Source organism: Setaria viridis, chromosome 5 (assembly GCF_005286985.2).
Source record: "Setaria viridis chromosome 5, Setaria_viridis_v4.0, whole genome shotgun sequence".
NCBI classification, from domain to species: Eukaryota; Viridiplantae; Streptophyta; class Magnoliopsida; order Poales; family Poaceae; genus Setaria; species Setaria viridis.
In genome coordinates, this window is record NC_048267.2 from 12,521,291 (window position 1) to 12,541,404 (window position 20,114).

A 20,114-nucleotide genomic window follows, 5' to 3' on the forward strand; every position below is an offset into this window, starting at 1 on the left:
TGGCTGCGTGTGCCAACAACCGGAACTGAATTCGCTGTCCTGAATTCAGTTGGAAGCAGAGCAGATATGGTCCCGTTCCGTTCCAGTAATTCTCCCAAGCTTCCCCACCACCGTGTCAGCTTCCTTTATCCAGGAAAAATCTTGCATGACGGAAAGGAATCCACATCCGGTGAAATGAAATTCGCAGTGACATTGGAGCAAATCGTGTGCTTTTCAGTGTAGCAGATCTCCAACTTCTGAATTCTGATCCCGTTGTGGGTATGAAGGAAAGAGTTTAGATTCGCAGTTGACTTGTATACATTTGCAGAGCCCGAGTTTAGTTAGAAGCATCTTGATCTCAAAAGCATAATAGTGCAGGGAATGGTTTGTGTGCGGTGAAGATATACGAGGCGAGGAGGTGTGTTGCCAACTTGCCTGTTGAACTAGACAGGATCATGGAAGCTCCACTGCCACCTACTCTACCACCATCATTACTATACTGTACTTCAAGTACGAAAGTGCTCACATAAACACCTGACCTGATAATTAGGCCTAGCCTAGGAATCCAAACCTCCCAAAGGGACATCTTCTCAAAAGAAAAATCAGCAGTAACAGGGTACCTGCAATGATTCAACAAGTTCTCTAACACAATCATAATCCTCTTTTTTTTCCTCCTCACAATTTCAAAATCAATTCTTCTTTTTCCGTAACAGTTTAAAATCAACACATATGTTCAAGTTCAGTGCTCCTGTATGCATCAGCTCAAGTGAGCCTTTGTCCAGTTGTCCCCAATCTCAGGGGGTGTTTGGAGCTAAACTTTAGCCGTATCACATCAGATGTTCGGATGCTAATTAGAAGAACTAAATATGAGCTAATTATAAAATTAATTGCAGAACCCATAGGCTAATTCGCAAGTTAACTCATCATTAGCAAATAGTTACCGTAGCACCACATTGTCACATCATGGACTAATTAGGCTTAATAGATTCGTCTCGTGAATTAGACTCCATTTGTGCAATTAGTTTTATAATTAACCTATGTTTAATACTCATAATTGGTATCAATATCCGATGTGACAGGTGCTAAAGAACTTTAGCACGATTTTTTGCTCAGGACACTGCAGCTGACATGACCAGAAAAACACTGTGCCGCCCACACAAATCGCACTCCCCAAGATCCCTCCCGCGAGTCCAAAGTCCACGGTGACTTCCGGCACGGGGAATAAAACAACAACACGGACGACCAGCAAAAACCGCGGCCCGACCTGGCGACCCCTGGCTGGAACAGCAAGCAAGCAAAGCCAAGCAACCCGGCACAAACACACGCACGCACCCACCTGCGGCGCTGGACCCGAGCACACACCCATCCAGCCGCCCGCTCCTCCTACCCCCGCACCCTCGTGCCGTGCCGCCGCGCTGCCTTTCCTCCCCGCGTCCCTTTCGTCCCGCACCTTGTCGGAGACCGACGCGCCCCCCCTCCGCTCCCTCCCCTCCTCCCCTTCGCCCTCCACGGGTCGGCGTCGCCTCCACCTCCACCACTACTCGTGTGCGCCTCACCCCCGCCCAGTCCGCCTCACCTCACTCCGGCCCCCAGCAGCGCGCCCTGCTCTTCCTTGCGGAGGCGGCAACCGGGCAGGCGCCCAGAGCGACCCGGCGCACCTGCTCCCACTCCCGCCGCGCCACCAGAAAAGTAGCCGTTGCGGCGTCGCGTCGGCGGGCGTCTATACCGCGCGCCGGGGCTGCATGAGGAGGGCTCCCGCCGCGGCCGCGCGGACCCGGTGAGCTGAGCAGGAGGAGGCGATGCCGCTGGTCAGGTTCGAGGTGCGGAATGAGGTGGGGCTCGGGGACCCCGACCTCTACGGCGGCGGCGGCGGAGGAGGAGGCGGGGTAGGAGGAGCTGCCGTCGGGACCGGAGCGGCGGGGAAGAGGGGAGCGGCCGCCGCCGGGGAGGAGGAGCCCAAGGCGCTGCTCGAGGGCGTCGCCGTCGCGGGGCTCGTCGGGATCCTGCGCCAGCTCGGAGATCTCGCGGAGTAAGGCCCCTCCCTCTCCCTCGCTGCCTCTCGCTACCCGCTTCATGTGTGCTTCGGCTCCGCGGCTGTGCGCCTCTTTGTGGTTCCTGGCTGGGATCTGCCGCGCTACGAGTTTGGCGGCTTCCGGCGAGGACTTTGGCGCTGGTTGGGGAGTTTGGTTACAGCCTGTGAGTGCAGTGATATGAAGTAGTGGGATCTGGTGTTGAGGTGGTTGGATTCGCTTAGGGCAAAAGAGCCGAGTGCTGCGCTAGAGGAATAGGAATTGTTAGAGAGCAGTGTTTCTGTGTGCAGGCCTTTGAAAATTGTGGCTCTACCTGGACGGAATTGAATGTCCCTTTTTTAGCACCGGTGGCATTTGGAGGTTCTGTTTTATGAGATCCAGTTACTTGGGACTGAATCAGATGGTGCTAAATTTCACGTTTCCGGTCCAACGTTTGACGTAACTGCTGTGCCTGCTAGTATCATTTATGCTATTTTTGGCCACATTCGCTTGCTTTAGGAGGCATGCTTTGCTGAATTGGTGGGAATTGATTGTGTGCTTTGGGTATGGCATCGAGGTTTTAGGAAAGATCTCGTGCTACCTTTGAGAGTTTGTGTTGCGGAAGTTATGATGTAACGGGCGATTCTGAAAGGTTCTGGTTTAGGTTGTGTAGTGGTTGACTGGGCGCATTTCGGATGGCTTGGTGTTGTTAAATGCTTGTCTCAAGGGGTCTTTGCAAATTTTGGTTGGACAATCTCCGTTGCTGCTATCAATTTCCGTTTCTTGCTAATAAAAATTGTTGCCACTCTGAGGAACTTGTTTTCATCTATTAATGCTTCTATGGTTTTATTTTACCTTTTCTCTTGTATAAATGGTCTCCAAGTTGTACTTAGGTTAGGTACCATGGTTCTTGATATACTACTATATGTATCATAACAGTATTTGGAAAAAGCAATGTGCTAGCTTTCGGTTGGCTTCAATGGGTGCTGTTTAAGTTCTCTATTTACCATGCCTATGCTTATAGATACTTTGTTCATACCAGATTTGCAGCTGATGTTTTCCATGACCTACACGAGCAAGTTATCGCTACATCTGCTAGGGGGCGTAAGGTGCTAACTCGAGTACAGAACATTGAAGCAGCACTTCCATCTCTTGAAAAAGCTGTGAAGAATCAGAAGAGCCACATACATTTTGCCTATGTACCGGGTCAGTATCCATCCACTTCGTCAATGTCTAAAAATACCCTGATCAAGAGAATCCATCCTGTTAATGAAATATCTATCATATGTGCCCAATTCTTTGATATAGGATTATCGTGCAGTTTTACTGAATTGATTGATAAAACACAGGCTCTGATTGGCACACTCAGCTTCAAAATGAGCAAAATCACCTGCTATCCAGTGACCTGCCTCGTTTTATGATGGACTCCTATGAAGAATGCCGAGATCCACCACGTCTTTACCTTCTTGATAAGTAAGTACTAAAACTTTCCTTCATAATCTTTTTTTTTGTATCTAAAATTATTGCCCTCCAGATTCGATAATGCTGGTGCTGGGGCCTGTTTAAAGAGATACTCTGATCCGTCCTATTTCAAGAAAGCATGGGATATGATGAGAGCAGACAAGACTACTAATCACCAAAGAGAAAAGAGATCTCAGAAAATCAAGGTCTACTCTTCATTCTCAGTATCTGAAGTTGATATTTGTGCTTAGTTAGCTCTCTTGAAATTCAGCACATGTTACACATAAGAACATGAACAACCAACCGGCCAACCAATCTACGTGTGATGTTGAACCACTAAGCGAACAGATTTATAAATTAATGGGCACAATCATTTTGTACTTCACATCCACTTCAGTTCAAAATCAGAATATTGTTCTTGGGAAATATAATGATACATGAAAGCATCTTTCACTTTTCAGTTTTGAGATACCGTATGGGATGGTATCATCATCCCTTTTATCCTTCTAGGCTATTTTCTCATGTAAGAATGAAGTAGCTACTCCTTAAAAAAGGCTGACAAGAATTGGATTTGTCGTTGTGCTTGAATATCTTTAGAAGCATAACTTCATAAAGGGTTAACCTATGAGGATATCTTGATAACTGATAAATGCATCGCTGAGTCACTTTGCTTCATTGCTTCTGTTACCAAAGGAGCTCCTTTCCTGCTTCATATTTGCTTTCATAAATGGTTAATCTACGAAACGATAAATGGTAACTTCTGAATGTATTACTGGGCCACAATGCTTTGTTGCTTCTGTTACTGAATAGTTGTGGCTCCCTGATGTTTTGTGCTAGTTTGGCAGATGTAATCTTTTGTCATGTTGGGGACTTGCTTAAAGACTTAATAGAGCTTATGAACTTGTACAGAGAAAAGGATCGCGACTAAGGGAGCCATATCATGGACAAGCCACATCCAGGCATAGGAGTGGTGAATTGCAGCGATCACTTACTGCTGGCCAACCTGTTAACAGGTGTTACATATTCCATCCTTTAAGATGCAATAATTGTGTATCCGTCTTCATCTTCCATGGCTATTCCTTTTATATTTGAAGGACACACCTAGAACAGCAGTATTAATAGCGTGTTTTCCTGCAGGCCGTTTGCATCTCCCAGCACCGATGGTCAGAGTTTCTCAGAGCATAGATCTACACCTGATGCAAGATGTAATCCTGAGAATATAAGCAGATCTTCTTCTTTTAGTTCAAAGACACGGCTGAGTTCAGTAGACCAAGCTTTAGATACAAAACCTTCCACTGTTCCTCATGAAAATGGTCATGGAAAGTCATCAAATACTAAGCTGCACAAGCCCAGCGACTTGCCTTTGCGCATACAACATAGCAGTACCAGTGTGGATGATGCAGGTGATGATTTGAAGCAAGGTTCCCTGCCAGATGATGTGGTTGCTAGATCGCCTTATGTTAAATGGGATGAAAAGGCTGCAATTATCATGTCTACTAGTTCTGTCTACTGTGATGATGTTGTTATGGATAAGGCTGAAGATGCAGAGCCTACTTGCATTAGCTCTGCGCAGAAAGAAATTGACCATAAGGGGATGGATACTTTGGAGCAGCAAGATGCCTTACTTAAAAAGACAAAATCACCATTGGTCTTGAACCACCATGATGAAATTCCAGGTGAAACAGACAACTACATGGATGCACTTAACACACTGGAGTCTGAGACAGAAACTGAAGCTGAATCTCAAACTAAAAATCAAGTGATGCCATTACCTTCCTTTAATGCTGAAGCACCTCAAGTGGGGGCAACTGATGACATTGTTTCACAGCATCCTGATTCCTCTGTTGCCGATTTTACTGACACATGTCAAGATTCTAATATTTCTTGCACTTCTGAAAGAGCAGTTGATTTCCCCCACTTGTCAAATGCAGATTCTCCTGAGATTTCGCAGCTAGAGTTTTCAGAATATACATCTGTAACTACGTATAAAGAGTCATCTGTTGTCACTAAAATCCATGAGAGTAGCATGGAGGGTGCTTGTGGAGATCCTTATGAAATTTCAGAGCCGGAACTGCAAGTCCATACAGCCATACCTCCCAATGGAAGATCCCCTGTTCACAATCAAATACCTGAGAGTAAGGCAGAAGATGGTCTTGGAGACACTCCTGAGATTCCAGAACCAGAGGTCACCTATATGGTTATTCCGTCCAATGAAGAGTCTGCTGTTGCCAACCAAAACCTTGAAAGCAACGTAGAAAATACTGGTGATTTTACTGATGATGCCACTGATGATGTTGTATCCGGACCTACCATTTCCAACGTGGTGATTGATGAGGAAGCTTTCGAGATGGCACCTGCTGCTAAAAGCTCACCTGGTGATATTGCCAATGAATCATGGGTTGTTTCTGAAAGTAGGTCTCAGGATTATCCCGGAGAGAAGCATGAGGAACTAGGTGATTGTGGTGTGTCTGAAGTGTCTCAGTCATGGAGTGAGCCTCGTAATGAACCATCAGAGAATAGGTCTGCAACTCAAGATGTTCCTACAAATACCTCTACTACATCTACTGGTGCAAGTGAAGTGTCTAATTCACAGGGTGAGCCTCTTAAGGAACCATTGGAGAACAGATTTGCAACCCAAGGTATTCCTACAAATACATCTACTGCATCTACTGTAGTACCGTCTGTTAAACTCTGGACAAATGCCGGGCTCTTTGGACTTGAACCATCTAAACCTCCAGTATTTGGTGCCCAAGATACTCCAAGGGAGGATACTCCACCTGGTTTTGAAGTACCTCAACCAAGCCATTCAACTGAATTCACAGAACTACATTGTTCAAAGCCTATTGAATCAGCAGTTGTAGATGTTCCGAATGGAAACACATCAATTACCAGCAGCTTCGTGGGAAAGCTTGTTGGCATCCGTCCTGGTTCTACAAACCTCAACGGCACAGGGGCAAATCAATCAGCGGCCAGAATACCTGACCAAGTTCATAGTCGAACTGATGGGCCCTCAGATTTTTCCTCCTCATCCTTCGAGCATAATAATATGATTGGCAAGCAGACTTCAATAAGTGAGCTTCTAGAATCTGAAGAAAGTGCTGAAAATTGCACTGAAATGTACTCAACCAACATGAGAAATGACATGCATATGGTGTCTGCATCAAGCTTTTCAAGTATTGCACAAAGATTTCTTGCTAATACACTTCAGAGAAGAACTTCTCCCAAATATACCGATCTTCCTATGTCATCTGAGAGACCAAATGCTGATGCAAGTGTGAATGATGAATCTACCCTAAATCCTATTGCAGAACCAAGTGGAACAGTATTCACGGATGAATCTCAGTTTGAGAACAGATCAGAAAATGGAATGAATGGATTGTCCAAATCATCAATCTTTTCCAGCCGTCAATACTCTGAGAAATCGTCTCCGCCACTTGAGTATATGAAAATATCTTTTCACCCCATGAGTGCATTTGAGATGTCAAAACTGAACCTAGATTTCTGTGATGGCAATCTTCATGAGAACTCTGATGATATGATGTTACCAACATTTCAGTTGCTGTCAGAGTCTTCCATTCCACAGCCAGGCAGTGGTTCTGAGTCTGAAGATGACACTTTTGGTAGGTCATACAGTTATTCTTCATACGATGATCTAAGTCCACGTTTATATTCAAATTCTGAGGTGTGGGATCAAGAAGACGGAGTTGGACTGGAGGAACATGAATTGTATGGCGATTCTAATCAGATAGGATCCTCGACAGTACCTTTATCTAGCTACGCGGGATTTGAGCAAATGAACTTGTCTGGTGTGAAGTCAACTATTTCACTTGCAGATATTGGGGATCAGAATGGACTAGGCACATTAGAATCCCATTCTGTTGAAGAACTTCCAAACTTTGATACATTAATGTCCAGAAACGACGATCAAAACGATGAAGCCTCCATTCCACACAATCCACTGAATTTACCACCAGCTGAAGATCAGTTGCCACCACCACCTCCTCTTCCCCCAATGCAGTGGAGGATGACGAGACAAACAACTCCACTAGAAGAGGAAAGAGGCATTACAGCTAAAGATATGTTTAGGAAATCTTCATGCCTACCACATGTGCACACCTCTGCCCAGGAAGAACATCCTCTTCCAGCTGCACTACAGGATCCACAAGGGCATGCTAAGGAAGTGGTATGGACCATTTATTTGATTGACCCTGTTTGAATACTTGCATTGATAACTGTTGTTATATCTTGTTGATGAAACTGTATACTTGGTATATGTAGGATGTCCAGAAAACTGATGGTGTAAAAGAAATCATTAATCCTTCTAGTATCATTGATATCAAATCAAGTTTGCTTCAGCAGATCAGGGATAAGGTTTGTTCTGCTCTTTTAGTTGAAAAAAATCTGATATGTTATTCTTTATAGTCTTATACTGCTGTTAATATACTGCTTACATGAAAGGAAATGTGGACCTTCTTTGGATTCGAGAGACCTCACATTTTTTTGGGTTTTTTAATGGTAAAATACATTGACATAACCGATAGGTTAGTCCGAAAGGAAAAAAGGAATGCGGACCATGAATCCAACTACCTGTGATTCATAAAAGCAATCTGATATTCTGATCCACAACACTGTTTGGCGTATACTGACCATGTCCTGTGCCCATTTATTTTGCCAACTAAAACAAGTACAAGGCCCAGTATTGATCAATTGATTCTTGAAATTAGAAAGCTCATTACCAATTTTATGGCTTCTGATTGTGGCATACACTTTCTGATTCTTTTATTCATTTGCCTATCCAACTATCACAGTCAGAGCAGCTGAAGCCTAATGGACATGAAAGGTCAAAAACAGTAGGCAGTGACATTAAAAGCTTGGACGAAAGGGAGGAGTTGCTTCAACAAATCCGGAGCAAGGTATCTTTGAATATGCAGACCATTGTACTTGCATAACAGCCTGTTGGACCCTGTGACTTGAGATTTCTACATTCTTGCCTGGCTGCCTGCATGATAATGAGAGCCAGGAGCTCTCCTATAATGCTTAACCAACCCATCAATATGTTTGTCTTGTGCAGACCTTCAATTTAAGACGGACAAATGCATCTAAGACAGACACCTCATCACAATCAACAGCCAATTCCAACGTTGTGGCAATTTTGGAGAAGGCAAATGCTATTCGACAGGTTAGTATTGTGCCAATTCCCCTTTATGTTAGTGTTTGGGCTGTTCTTTTGTTTCCTCCTGATTAGTTCCATGTTATCAGGCTGTAGCCAGTGATGAGGGAGGTGATGATGATAACTGGAGTGATATATGACACCTAACTGCAGATGTGTATGGTACTCCTTTTCTGTATATTCAGCTATTACAAGATGAAGTGAGAAAAATGTGAATAACATCGTTTTCTTCATTGTAATTAGATTTTGTAGGTCTGTTTCTGTACCTTTTTTTAGTTCATATTAGCGTATTCTACCTTAGGTCTCTATGGCTGTGGAAATGTCAGATCATTTCTACATGATGTAAATCTTTCTTTATTATTTATTTACGATAGTGAGAACAACTGATGAAAATAAGTATGCTAGCCATCTTTTCTATCATTGTATTAAAAATGATTTTTGCAATGATAATAAGATGGGGCATGTTGTTGCAAAAGCTTGCATTTCATTTTCATGCCCCCAACATACAATATTTCAGAAGCGAGAAGTATATGCATTACCCTGTCAACAAATGGTTCTGTGGAGCCTTCTTTATTTTACAGCTTGATCCTAACTTATTTCCTTAATATTGCATCATGCTAAACTTTCAGAATCAGCTCGGCTACATATGTTTTGATTCTACTTAGATTCCAAATGCCGCAAGGTTGATGCTTTCAGTAGAACCGTGGTCGAAGTGGTCGTGTGTGGCAGACGTTGCTGCAAAATGTTCAGAAATCTGTTTTTTGGAGATGTTCTGGCTATCCCTGTTGGTCCAATTTACCTGAATCTCACTCAAAAACCTGCCACAGCTCTTCAAGTACCCAAAGCGCCACCGAGCGGCAGGTGCCTACAACAGGAGCAAAAGAGTGAGACAGTTTTGGGGGCACAAGATGCATACAAAACTTGAAAGAAGCAGAAGCCGGGTTTCTCACGATCTTCACACGATCGAGCAACTGGGCGACAAAACGTCCATCAAACGTTTGTATGGCGTGGCGTCTCTCTTGCTCCTCTTTAATCCCGACGAAATGGCGTCCCCGTCTCGCAGCTCGCCGCACTTACCATGTCCTGATACTCGTATGATCTTTTCCTGCCGGGAACACTACGCGTGCAGGTGTTTTGTACGGTGCGAGGCGGCGCCATGGTTTCCCTCCGTCTCGCACCCTTCACCCTCCTCGTGGAGCTCCCGGCGAGCCGGAGGAGGCTCAAGCTCGCGCGGTGCACCGTCCGCAGGGCTCGGAGCGAGTCGGCGTCCGCGGCGGCCAAGGCGGTGGCGGGAGCGGCCAGTGCCAGCAGCGGTGCCGAGGAGCGGCGGCCCGTCGACGCCCACCCCGGGCGGCAGAGCGCGCCGGAGAAGGTGCCCGCGGACGACCGCCTGGTGGGCTACGAGACTCTCCTCGTCGCGCGGTTCCTGGACATCCTCCAGGGCCTGCACGGCGGCGACTTCAGACAAGTGGTCGAGGAGTGCCTGAGGCTCTCCGGCGAGTACCACGTCGGCGGCGACCCGGCGCGGCTTGACGAGCTGGGCGCGCTCCTGACGAGCCTGGACGTGGGCGACGCCATCATGGTGGCGAGCTCATTCTCGCACATGCTCAACCTGGCCAACATCGCCGAGGAGGTCCAGATGGCGTACCGAAAGAAGGCGGAGACGGACCGGCGCGGCGGCGGCTTCGCTGACGAGGCCTCCGCGTCTACCGAGTCCGACATCGACGAGACGCTCCAGCGCCTGGTGGTCGGCCTCGGCAAGACGCCCCGGGAGGTGTTCGACGCGCTCAGGGGCCAGACCATCGACATCGTCCTCACCGCGCACCCCACCCAGTCCGTCCGGCGGTCGCTGCTCCAGAAGCACGCGAGGTCAGTGACCCAGCACGTCAACGCCGAGCTGAGCTGAACCTGATCAATGGCGATCGAGCTCATCTTCTTTTCTTTGTGTGCCCTGTTGTTTGTCTCAGGATTAGGAACTGCCTGACACAGCTCTGCGCCGAGGGCATCGCGGAGAACGAGCGGCAGGAGATCGACGAGGCCCTGCAGAGAGAGGCAAGATGTCAACGCCATTTGATCTTTTGGCCATGTTCTACTCCATCCAGATGGTGTGGTGGATGGTGCAAATTAACCGCAACAGGTTCGTGCTCTTTGCAGATTCTGGCGGCGTTGAGGACGGACGAGATCCTGCGGGCGCAGCCGAAGCCGCAGGACGAGATGCGGGCTGGGATGAGCTACTTCGACGACACCATCTGGAACGGCGTGCCCAAGTTTCTCCGCCGCGTCGACACGGCGCTCAAGAACATCGGCATCGACGAGCGCCTCCCCTACGACGCCCCGCTCATCCAGTTCTCCTCCTGGATGGGCGGTGATCGCGACGGTAGCACAACTGCTCTCACGTCTTGAACCACTTCATGTAAAGAAATTCATGTGAACATTTCTGTTCTGATTTCTGAATGTGCTTAACAGGCAATCCGAGAGTCACACCTGAGGTTACCAGGGACGTATGCTTGCTGGCCAGGATGATGGCTGCCAACATGTACTTCTCAAAAATGGCGGATTTGATGTTCGAGGTACACTGATTTTTTTATCAGCCCGGCTGTGACATAAGCACTGTAGCCCTGACCGTGCAATAATTGGTTCCCCTGAAGCTCTCTATGTGGCGCTGCAACGACGAGCTCCGAGCCCGCGCCGACGAACTGCACCGGCAATCTTCGCGGGAGTACGCCAAATACTACATCGGTAAGCTTGATTGGTTAGAATATTGTTCAGGGCATGAACATGTAGCATGTCACAGTTGTATAACAATGAACAAGAGCAAACTCTGACCATAGTTTCATCTGCTGCAGAGTTTTGGAAGCAGATTTCCCCGCGAGAACCTTACCGGATCGTGCTCGGCGATGTGAGGGACAAGCTGTACAACACCTGCGAGCGTGCTCGGCAGATCTTGTCGCACGGAGTTTCTAACATCCCGGAAGACAAGACATTCGTCAATGTCAAGCAGGTTTGTAGATCTCACATTCACATCTCAGCACAACCTAGAGAGCTGACAAAAAAGGTTGTCAAGCTCATCTGCGATCTAGAATTTTAGATGTGATGAGAAATTTATGTCTTGCTGAGTTGGTGATGCGGCTTGCTGCAGTTCTTGGAGCCTCTTGAGCTGTGCTACCGGTCACTGTGCGACTGTGGCGACAAGCTGATCGCCGACGGCAACCTCCTGGACTTCATGCGGCAGGTCTCCACCTTCGGGCTCTCCCTCGTCAAGCTCGACATCCGGCAGGAGTCCGAGCGCCACACGGACGCCATGGACGCGATCACCACGCACCTTGGCATCGGCTCCTACCGTGAGTGGCCCGAGGAGCAGCGCCAGGAATGGCTCGTCTCCGAGCTCCGCGGCAAGCGCCCGCTCTTCGGACCCGACCTGCCGCAGTCCGACGAGGTCGCCGACGTGCTCGGCACGTTCCGGGTCATCGCCGAGCTCCCCGCCGACAGCTTCGGCGCGTACATCATCTCCATGGCCACCGCGCCGTCGGACGTGCTCGCCGTCGAGCTGCTGCAGCGGGAGTGCGGCATCAAGAGGCCCCTGAGGGTCGTGCCGCTGTTCGAGAAGCTCGCCGACCTTCAGCAGGGCCCCGCCACCATGGAGCTCCTGTTCTCCAACGACTGGTACAAGCAGCGGATCCGCGGCAAGCAGGAGGTCATGATCGGGTACTCGGACTCCGGCAAGGACGCCGGCCGGCTGTCCGCGGCGTGGCAGCTGTACAAGGCCCAGGAGGAGATCGTGGGCGTGGCGGAGCGGCACGGCGTGAAGCTGACCATCTTCCACGGTCGCGGGGGCACCGTGGGCCGCGGCGGCGGGCCGAGCCACCTGGCCATCCTGTCGCAGCCGCCCAACACCGTCAACGGCTCGCTCCGCGTGACCGTCCAGGGCGAGGTCATCGAGAAGTCCTTCGGCGAGGAGAACCTCTGCTTCCGGACGCTGCAGCGGTTCACGGCGGCGACGCTGGAGCACGGCATGAACCCGCCGGTGTCCCCGAAGCTCGAGTGGCGGCGCCTGCTCGACGACATGGCGGCGGTGTCGACGGAGGAGTACCGGTCCATCGTGTTCCGGGAGCCGCGCTTCGTGGAGTACTTCCGCGCGGCGACGCCGGAGTCGGAGTACGGGCGGATGAACATCGGCAGCCGGCCGTCGAAGCGGAAGCCCGGCGGCGGCATCGAGTCCCTGCGTGCCATCCCGTGGATTTTCGCGTGGACGCAGACGCGGTTCCACCTCCCCGTGTGGCTGGGCTTCGGCGCCGCATTCCGGCACGCAGCAGGGAGCCCCGGCGGTCTCGCCACGCTCCGGGAAATGTACGACGAGTGGCCCTTCTTCCGCGTCACCATCGACCTCCTGGAGATGGTGTTCGCCAAGGGCGACCCCGGCATCGCCGAGCTCTACGACAAGCTCCTGGTCCCCGGCGACCTGCGGCCGTTCGGCGAGCAGCTGCGGGCGAACTACGCGGAGACGCAGAACCTGCTCCTGCAGGTGGCCGGGCACAGGGACCTGCTGGAGAGCGACCCGTACCTGCAGCAGCAGCTGATGCTGCGGGACTCGTACATCACGGCGCTCAACGCGTGCCAGGCGTACACGCTGAAGCGGATCCGGGACGGCGGGTTCAAGCCGGCGGCGAGGGGCGCGCCGCTGTCCAAGGAGCTGCTGGGGTCGACGGCGGAGGAGCTCGTGAAGCTGAACCCCAGCAGCGAGTACGACCCCGGGCTGGAGGACACGCTCATCCTCACCATGAAGGGCATCGCTGCCGGCATGCAGAACACCGGCTGACGGCCCAGCTGCGTCGCCCGTTCCTGTAGGAGCGTGTGCCGGCCCGCTTGCAAGCTTTTTCTGAATAAAAAGGATGACGAAGGAGCTGTTTGGATGGCTTAAAACTAAAAATTAGTCCTAACTAAGGTTTAGAAGACTTTAGTTGGCTAAAATTATTTGTGTTTGGAGCTGGAGCTAATTTTTAACCTATCTATCGATAAAAGTCCATTATACCCTTAGGGGGTGTAGGAGAAAATGTGGTAAGATTTTAGCGGAGGGTATTTTTGATCTTTTGCCATTTATGTCTAAAATTAGCCCCCATTAGCTGGGTTTGGAGGGCTAATGAACTAAAGTTTAGTTAGAAGGTTGGATAAGGCCACCTTTAGCCCCACTGTTTGTATCATCAAGGGCTAATTTTTAGCTGATAAAGTTTGTCATGGATAGATCCCTAGTATCCGCAAGGAAGAAAGCGGACTCCTAATAGGATTTCCCTGTAATCCTACTAGGATTCATACCATGTAATTCTATTAGAACTCCTCCTTATAACCAACTAGTAATCCCGCCTCCTGGAGTATATAAAGGAGGGCAGGGGTATCTAGATCGATAGCTCAGAACCATCATCAATAGTTAACAATAAGGCTACACAACACCTAAGTGCAGGGCGCAATATACAATACCCCAAACAGGACATAGGGTATTACACTACTTTGGCGGCTCGAATCTGTATAAATCTATGTCTTGTGTCCCGCTTTTACCTTCGAGTTCCAGGTCCGATGATTCTCTACCAACCAATCTACTATCTCGGGATACCCCTCGATAGGTTGCCGGGTATAAAACACCGACAAAGTTGGCTAATGAACTAAAGTTTAGTTAGGAGGTTGGATAACGACACCTTTAGCCTCACTGTTTGGATCATCAGGGGCTAATTTTTAGCTGACTAAAGTTAGCTTGATCAAACAGGACCTAAATGGTGTTGTTTTTTTGGAAAATATGAGATTGAAATTACCACATGCACCCAACCGTCGACAAAAATGGACGTCCCGTCTATCACTAAAAAAGATAGTATCATTTGATCTTGAATAAATCTAAAAAAATATGAGCTGAGTCGACAACTCAAGCTCATTGTGCAAGTTCCAACATGATGAACCTTTCGCAACATGCATTTCAAGGTATGTAGTCAAACTTTATTGAAGCTAGTTTGAAGGATTATAAATATGACTTTTGCTTTTCCAATTTGAGGTTTCGCATTAGTAGTGACTTCTCCGGGTTTTACTCCCTTTCTGTCGGTATTTCGTATCGCCGACTAGTGATTGTACACCGCAGTCTCCTCACTTCCGATGGCTAGCACACAAGATACAAAGAGTTATACTGGGCTTACAATGGGGTGCTTGCAAGCAAGCGTTTGTGTGATGTGTGGGTGTATGTGTTGAATGCGAGAGAGAGTGAATGAAGGCCTAGTTCCCTTTATATAGGCCAAGGATCGGGCAATAACGTTGAGAAATGGAGGGGGTCCCCGACCTCAGAGGTCGGGGGTTGCGACGTGGTCAGGTCTTCCTTGCACCAAGAGGCTTCCCTGTCCTATCCTCTTGGCTGGTCGTGGGCCTCGCACGTCTTGTACAGTGGCTCCTGTGCGGCATGGGCTGCTTACGCACGGCCCACCCTGCTTCGTGGTGTGCTCCTGTCCCGTCCGCCAACTCCGTGGCGATGAATGGGACGGGTGCTGTTGTTGTCGTCCGTACTAGTGATGAATGGGCGGACCTTGATTAGTGTCCTGGACGGGGCGTGCCACCTATCCCAGCTTTCCCCGACCTCTTTAATGCGCTCACGGCCGCTCCTCACCGTGATGTATGTCGCTGAGTCCTACCTCACCTGCGGGACCGTACTGGGTCTGGCACGGTGGCGTGTCCTTGATCTTGATAGGTCTCTTTAACGGCGAAGGTGATGATGACACCGGGATGCGTGGCCTTATTCTGCATGTCGTCCTAGGCGGTGCGAAGGGTATAGGCTCACCCCCGGACCTCCTTGTTAAAGGCTAGGTCCTCTCGTCAGTCATATCTCCGGCGTGGGATGGTCAGGGGGATCACGCCCCGCATTTAATGCTGAAAGGATCTTGTGATGCCTAGGGGGGGTTGAATAGGCTCACTTCAAATTTTCTTGAAAAACTTCGCAGCGGTATTAGATGTGTCGGAACTTCCAATGCTGTGCTGGAACTTCTGAAAGATTGGAACTTCCAATACAGGATCGGAACTTCCGACAAAATAGAGTGAGCTGAACGAAATTCAAAATGCAACCTGAAAATGGCAATTCTATTTGAATCAAAAGATACTAAATGAAGTGTAAAGACTACTCCAGGTGATATATATGCAAGGAACCACTCAAATATATAGATCGGCTAAAAACAAACCTCTAGGTCAAGCTAGAAACAAAGAACACAAAAAGCACATGAGATAAGAATTTGTTACCAGAGTTCACTCTCACTAAGAGAGATACGTCTTCGTTGAGGAGCTCACAAAGAGTCGGGTCCTCACTAACCCTTTACCTCCCTCAATCAACTACAACGGAAGATTGAGTCACTTACAATGAATCCACGAAAGACGGGTAATACAAACGTTCTTGGGCGCACCACACGAAGAGGGTGCTCAAACGGGCGACGCCTAGCCATCTAGAAGCGAGCTTCAAGAGTAACAAATGCGAATCGAAGCCGAGGATGCTTGAAGTGCTCTTGAGATGAATTTGTGGAACTCTTCACTCAAACCTCAAGGCACTCACCCTCAATCTTGCTCTCACTCAAACCCTAGCTCAAGAACTCAAGGATTTGGCTCAAATGGGTGAGGGAGAGGTCTATTCAATGCTCTAGGCGGCTTTTGTCTCGATTTAATTCAGCAACCTTGAATGGGGGGGGGGGCTAATGGGGTATTTATACTCAAGCCTCCAAAACTAGCTGTTACAGTCCCATTATTTGCTTATCGGTACTTCCAACACAGTGTTGGAACTTCCGATGGAGTTAGAACTGGTGTGTAGAGGACCCCTATCGGGACTTTCTAGAAACACCCGACACACATTTATCGGAAGTTCCGATGGTGTATCGGAACTTCCGACACTCTCAAGTCAGACGTGTAGAGGACCCCTGCCGGGACTATCTGGAAACTTCCAATACAGTATTGGAACTTCCAATACACTTAGAAAATCTGAGAAAAAGATTGTGCAGGTGGGTGTTTTGTGTCTCTCAATGGGTGGTCAGCATCTCAAGTGAGCACTTTAGCATCTTCAAGCTATCCATCCGCACCCCCCTTAATAGTATGGCGTTCCTAAACTCAAATTCAAAATTAGAAAATATAAATGAAAATCCTTTTGAGCTCAACACAATTCTATTTTTGCATTTGGGGGCTCCTTGAGAATCTTTTAGTACACCTTTGTACTCTTTTGCAATTAAACCCTGTCAATCACTTAATAATCATATTAGTCCCCTAATCATGCACGTTATCAACACCAAAACCCACATAGGGGGCCAAATGCACTTACAATTTCCTCCTTTTTGGTGATTGATGACAACACAATTAGGGCTCACAAGAGATATAAAAATACTTTGAATGCAACTATATTGGTGAGCTCCCCCTTAATGTGTGCATGAGAGGGTAAATGGCCTCAAATGCCAAATGCACAAATTAAGTGGGCTCCCCCTATATCCTTGCAATCGTGGGGTGCAAAGGTGTGACAAAAATATCAACGTGATGCGTATGACAAGATGGAGAACTTCAACAAAGTGAAAATAGAGCAATACACCATACAAGTCATAATCATCTCAACACAAGTGAATAAGAAGTTTTAAGCCACACTAGTATAGCACATGAGTCTTATAAATTTGAAAGTTCACACTTGGCACACCAAACATAACACTACACATAGTTTGCTTACATGTCCACAAGCTATAAGAGAAACTAAAGATAGCTAAGATGATCATCCATCCCCAAGCATTCATGGTGAGCTTCACTCCCCCTTTGGCATGAAGCGTCAAAAAGGGGAGGCCCTTCCATGGGTCTTCACTCATTGTCATCTCCCTCATCATCATCATCGTCGTCGTTGTCCTCGTCCTCGGGAGTGTTAGTTTCGGGAATCTCTTCTTCTTCCTCCTCACTAGACTCCTCCCGTCCACCAAAATCCTCAAAAGCCTCTCAAGTTGCCCTTTCTTGGGCTTGTAGACTGGATGGGCCTTGTCGGTCAAGATATCCAAGTTTGTCACTGCTTTGATCATGACAAAGATATACGGTGCATAGTGACAACTCTTCTTTGGAGAATATGAGCAAATGATTATTTTCTCCCAAATAAAATCAAAGACATTAAAGTCTTCTTTGCTCGGATGCATTCGTGCAAGTAGATTCTTGGACATATTGGAAATGTTATCCAAATCTCCACCTTTGGTACAAAGGATGTACCTAAATAGCTGATTCATGAAGTGATAATAAGGAATCATCCCCTTTGTGGTGCCATGCTCAATGGATCCATATGCAATGTCATATATAAATGCCATCTCTCCATCCTCTATCACATTCTCATCATGAATCTTTGGACTAGTGAGATAGGCTCCTCTATAGTCAAGAATGTTTGCAAAGTTTTCATATGTGACAGATAATGGCTTTCCTTGAAGAGTCCAATGCATAACTTTGTTGGTCCTGTCAATATAAAGGGTGGCATAGAATTGGGCCACCACCTCTTCGTTCCAATCTTGATTAAACTCCATAATTGAGCGAAGGAACTTGTTGTTGCAGGCTTCACTTACTTGCTCAATAACTGGCAAATTAACTTCATGGAAGTGATCCCAATTGATTGACTTCATTTCCGTGGTAGGATGTGACTTGCTAAGAATGACAGACTTGTACCAATCCGCATGAAAACAAAGCCAAAAGCGGACATCCCCATAAAATTCTTTCTCATACTTTGAGGGGTCATCATACCTCAAGACTCTGACACCATGTCTTCCCTTCATGTAGTCCTCTGGACGAATGGGGTTAAAGCATCCAAGTTTATATCCTCATCATCATCCAAATGAGCTCCCAGAGCGGACGGATTTTTCATGCGAGTGCGAGGCACGTGGCTAGAAGCTCCTGCTACACTAGACCCCCTACCTCTAGCACGGACAGGCACTTGGGGGGTGGCCTTTCTTTTGCCCCTCCTCTGTGAAATTGGCACATTGTCGTCAGACTCAGTGGAAGAGTTTGATTGGATTTCTGGAGTATCTTCTTGCATCTTGCTTCTTCGCTCACGAACCATCTGATAGGACAAGCAAAAGGAATGATCGATGGATTAGATGAGATACACATGGATCAAGGAATGGATATGACAGACGCTTATCGGAACTTTTGAAATAGTACCGAACTTCCGATCAATCGGAAGTTCTGATACTCTATCAGAAGTTCCGTCAGAGCCCGTGTTCATTAAAAATCCATGGGAATTGAGATTCATCCATCCAAATTGATAGATATTGTAGGGAAAGTATCTATGATCCACCTAGAGTATAATCCTAAAAGATGAGCCTCTAACTCCTAGGGCATTGGGAGATCGGGCGACGGGGATTTGAAATGAAATACCTCAAAGATTTCTCGCGTGGATCGGAGGTTCCTAAAGTTGGATCGGAGGTTCCGAGGGGTAGAGAATCCAAGATGATGATCCCTTCAAGTTCCCACGGTTCAAACTCAAGATCTCCCAAAGAGGTGAGGTGGAGAGGAGAGAGGGCGCCAATGTGAAATGAAAAAGAGTGGTTAGGGTTCAACCGGCGGGTTGGGGGTATTTAAACCCCACGAAGCCTGTCGGAAGTTCCGACACCCCACCAGAAGTTCCAATGGGAGAATAAGTTTTCTGCAGAGAAAGCCTGTCGGGACTTCCCAGAAACTTCCGAGGGGTATCGGAAGTTCGGATACACCATCGGAAGTTCCGATAGGTGTAGGACGGTTCCAAAAAGATAGATTTTGATTGAAATTTTTAGATAGATGGCTTATGAACATGTAAGACACCTTGACTCAAAAGTGATCAGCCAACAAACAACATCACATAACAATGATCACTTGAGCCAAGATTTGATCCGAGGATCAAAATCCAAGTTTTGAAATAAAACTCAACATAAATAAATTCATTTTTCTTATCCAGGCAACAATAAAGTGTGTGTGCAATAGATCAAGCCAAGTTACAAGAATCCAAGATATTTAGCTCATTCCTCAAAGCACAAAATCTTTGCTCGTCTAGAGGCTTATTGAAGATATCGGCAAGTTCCCTTTCAGTGCTTACATGACATAAAGCAATATCTCCATTAGCCTCATGATCCCTCAAGAAGTGATGTCTAATACTATGTGTTTTGTTCGAGAGTGTTGCACCGGATTGTTAGCTACCTTGATGGCACTCTCGTTGTCACACAACCGTAGTCACTCAACATTTGCTTCATCCACAAGAGTTGGGCACAACACGCACCGGCTGCCAAATAATTCGGCTTCGGCGGTGGATAAAGCAACCGAATTTTGCTCATTAGAGTTCCATGACACCAAGGACCTTCCAATAAATTGGCAAGTCCCAGTGGTACTCTTTCGATCTACTTTGCAATCGGCATAATCCAAATCGGAGTAGCCAAATAAATCGAAAGTGGAGCCCTTGGGATACCACAAGCTAAGATTAAGAGTGTAAATTAAATATCTAAAGATCCTCTCAATAGCCA

At 47.7% G+C, this 20,114-nt stretch overlaps 2 protein-coding genes across 2 annotated transcripts; both read left to right on the plus strand.

The window, feature by feature from the left end:
• Positions 1–1,371: 1,371 nt before the first annotated feature.
• Positions 1,372–9,094, plus strand: LOC117856232 (SCAR-like protein 2). The gene is made up of 10 exons (XM_034738639.2): positions 1,372–2,008; positions 3,031–3,194; positions 3,338–3,461; positions 3,523–3,655; positions 4,359–4,462; positions 4,587–7,632; positions 7,728–7,820; positions 8,258–8,362; positions 8,521–8,628; positions 8,709–9,094. Exons 1-10 carry the CDS (start codon positions 1,779–1,781, stop codon positions 8,757–8,759), a joined length of 4,158 nt encoding a protein of 1,385 aa, XP_034594530.2. The 5' UTR covers positions 1,372–1,778; the 3' UTR covers positions 8,760–9,094.
• Positions 9,095–9,231: 137 nt separating this feature from the next.
• Positions 9,232–13,857, plus strand: LOC140222941 (phosphoenolpyruvate carboxylase 2-like). The gene is made up of 7 exons (XM_072294132.1): positions 9,232–10,488; positions 10,587–10,671; positions 10,774–10,996; positions 11,086–11,189; positions 11,268–11,358; positions 11,466–11,620; positions 11,759–13,857. Exons 1-7 carry the CDS (start codon positions 9,776–9,778, stop codon positions 13,433–13,435), a joined length of 3,048 nt encoding a protein of 1,015 aa, XP_072150233.1. The 5' UTR covers positions 9,232–9,775; the 3' UTR covers positions 13,436–13,857.
• The last annotated feature ends 6,257 nt before the right edge of the window (positions 13,858–20,114 follow it).

Bases quoted from the DNA above. Each gene is read 5' to 3' on its own strand.
- LOC117856232 (XM_034738639.2), top strand. From the start codon at position 1,779: ATGCCGCTGGTCAGGTTCGAGGTGCGGAATGAGGTGGGGCTCGGGGAC. The intron at 2,009-3,030 runs GTAAGGCCCCTC...TGTTCATACCAG, and splicing joins CAGCTCGGAGATCTCGCGGA to ATTTGCAGCTGATGTTTTCC. The intron at 7,633-7,727 runs GTATGGACCATT...TGGTATATGTAG, and splicing joins AAGGGCATGCTAAGGAAGTG to GATGTCCAGAAAACTGATGG.
- LOC140222941 (XM_072294132.1), top strand. From the start codon at position 9,776: ATGGTTTCCCTCCGTCTCGCACCCTTCACCCTCCTCGTGGAGCTCCCG. The intron at 10,997-11,085 runs GTAGCACAACTG...TGTGCTTAACAG, and splicing joins GATGGGCGGTGATCGCGACG to GCAATCCGAGAGTCACACCT. The intron at 11,190-11,267 runs GTACACTGATTT...GTTCCCCTGAAG, and splicing joins TGGCGGATTTGATGTTCGAG to CTCTCTATGTGGCGCTGCAA.